Below are 2146 nucleotides of genomic sequence, written 5' to 3' on the forward strand. Positions count from 1 at the left end.
TTTAGTTGTACTTGTACTGCAATCCACCACCATGTGATTTTAGTGATTAACTTGCTATTAGGGTTTTGAATTCCATTTTGTGTAAAATGATATCTTTGGTTTATTTGGATCTTTTTGAGTTAACTACTATCCATCAATGATTAAATTGAATTAGGGAATAAAGTGATTTCCAAAGTAAGATACTTAAAGTATGTATTACATACACTTAAATGAATACAATATTAGATTAAATTAATACCAGAAAGGAGGCAACAGTGCAGAATCCAAGAGTCTTGAAGCGACCAAAATATGTGTCACATAGAAAAGCTCCAAGCAAGGTTGATAAACTTGCACTACCATTGAAGATGTTGATGATGTTTGTAGCTGTGATACTATCCAAGTTGAACACTGTTGTAAGATACACTAGCAGGTTTGCTAAGGTTCCAATTGTTCCCAGCTTCTCAAAGGTTTCATTTCCTGCATGAATTTGATTTAATAATAATGTAACAAAGAAGCTAACCTAAGTTTATTTGACTTGCTTACCAATGATGAAGGGCATTACTTTCCATCCCCTGTATTTAATCTTGTTATTTGACTCATCTTGGTTTGTAATAACAACACTTTTCTCATTGTTTTCTAGGCTTTTCCTCTCATTCTTTTCTTCCATGGTTTCTTTTTTGCTAACAAGGTCCATGAATATGGGAATTGCTGCTTAAGAAAACCAAAGAAGAATGAGGATAGAAAGATTAGAACTTCTCAAGTGATGGAGAGAGATCTAAACTACATGCTATTATAAGTAATTCCTTCCTTTCTTTCTTTCTGTTCTTTTGGACACTAGCAGTGTTTAATTTATTCTCTCGGTAGCTTGTTATGAATTTATAGGTGTGAAGCGCAGTTTTATTTTATTTTATTTTATTTTTTGTTTTGCGTTATATTTTCGATTGAAAAAATGATATCATATACTTTTTTTTTTAATTTAATAGGTTAAAGATTAAATTTAAACTTTATTTAACAATTTATCATTAATCAATATATTACTATATACACAAAGTAGAATATGGGAGACTCTAATTGAAGATTTCGTCCTATCTAATAATAAAAAGAATATGAGTCGATTTAGTATATTATGTAAAATAAATAATTCTATTTTTTCCCTTTAAATTTTGGTGTCAATTTAGCAGCGAAGAAAAAAGAGGGGCATGGAGGATAAAATTTGAGAGGGCCTCACCATGTTCTCATCTTCTCATTGTGGGTCTCACCCTTTAACTACAATAATTTAGATAAATTTACACTTTTTCCTAAAAATGAAATTTTCTTTCTATTAACTAAAAAAAAAAGTCAAAGGGTAATGTTTTACTAACATAAGTTCTCAATACATCCATTGCCAGATTCAGAAATTTAAGTTGAAATCTAAAAATTTGTATGATTAACTATTGTATTATATATTTAGTGTTGTTGGTTTCTTTTATTATTTCTAATAAAATTTTGTTGAGAAAATAATAAATACGTCTTTGACCTTTTGATTCACAGACATTTAAATTTTTAAAAATTTGAAAATATATTTAAGTTTTTGATCTTTTTAAAATTTAAACATATCGATTTCTCATATTCACTTGGGTCAGTCAGACCCAATAAAAAAAAATCAAATGTGACTTCTATTGTACTAATCTAGTTGATAGAGATATACACGTGAGAAAGTTTTTAAAATAGGACAAATTAACCTCAAAGATCGATGTGTCCAAATTTTAAAGAGATTAGGAACTTAAATGTATTTTTAAATCCTCAAAGACTTAAATGTCTGCGGACCAAAAAGTTAGGGATCAATTTATCATTTTCTCAATTTTGTTTAACAAATATTATATCAAATAGAAATTTATAATAAAAATATAATTTTATATTTTATGACTTGACCTATAAAAATATATTGTTATGAGTGGAAAAAAGCTAATGATTTAAAAAGTAAAAAATGAGATTTAAACTTAAGTTTTGCAGTATAAAAGGTTTACTAGAAAATTATTAGAATAGTAAGACTATCATTAATTTTTCTTATACCATCTAATTTATAATGAAAGCTTGAAATTTATTAGAGGGGCTATGGCCACCACTTGCCCTCTTGTCCGCCTATGAATATATCCAAATTAAGATTTGGCAATATCTAAAATAGAGT

General features: G+C 27.8%; 1 protein-coding gene across 1 annotated transcript in view; it reads right to left on the minus strand.

Annotated features, from left to right (window-relative positions):
- LOC107633645 (protein NRT1/ PTR FAMILY 2.9) overlaps positions 1-659 on the minus strand; it is a gene marked incomplete at its 5' end in the record, with an annotated part of 2997 nt that extends 2338 nt beyond the window's left edge. Inside the window, 2 exon segments of the mRNA XM_016337255.2 lie at positions 239-456; positions 523-659. Coding sequence (XP_016192741.1) covers positions 239-456; positions 523-659 — 355 coding nt within the window.

This window comes from Arachis ipaensis, chromosome B01, assembly GCF_000816755.2.
Source record: "Arachis ipaensis cultivar K30076 chromosome B01, Araip1.1, whole genome shotgun sequence".
In the NCBI taxonomy this organism is placed as follows: domain Eukaryota; kingdom Viridiplantae; phylum Streptophyta; class Magnoliopsida; order Fabales; family Fabaceae; genus Arachis; species Arachis ipaensis.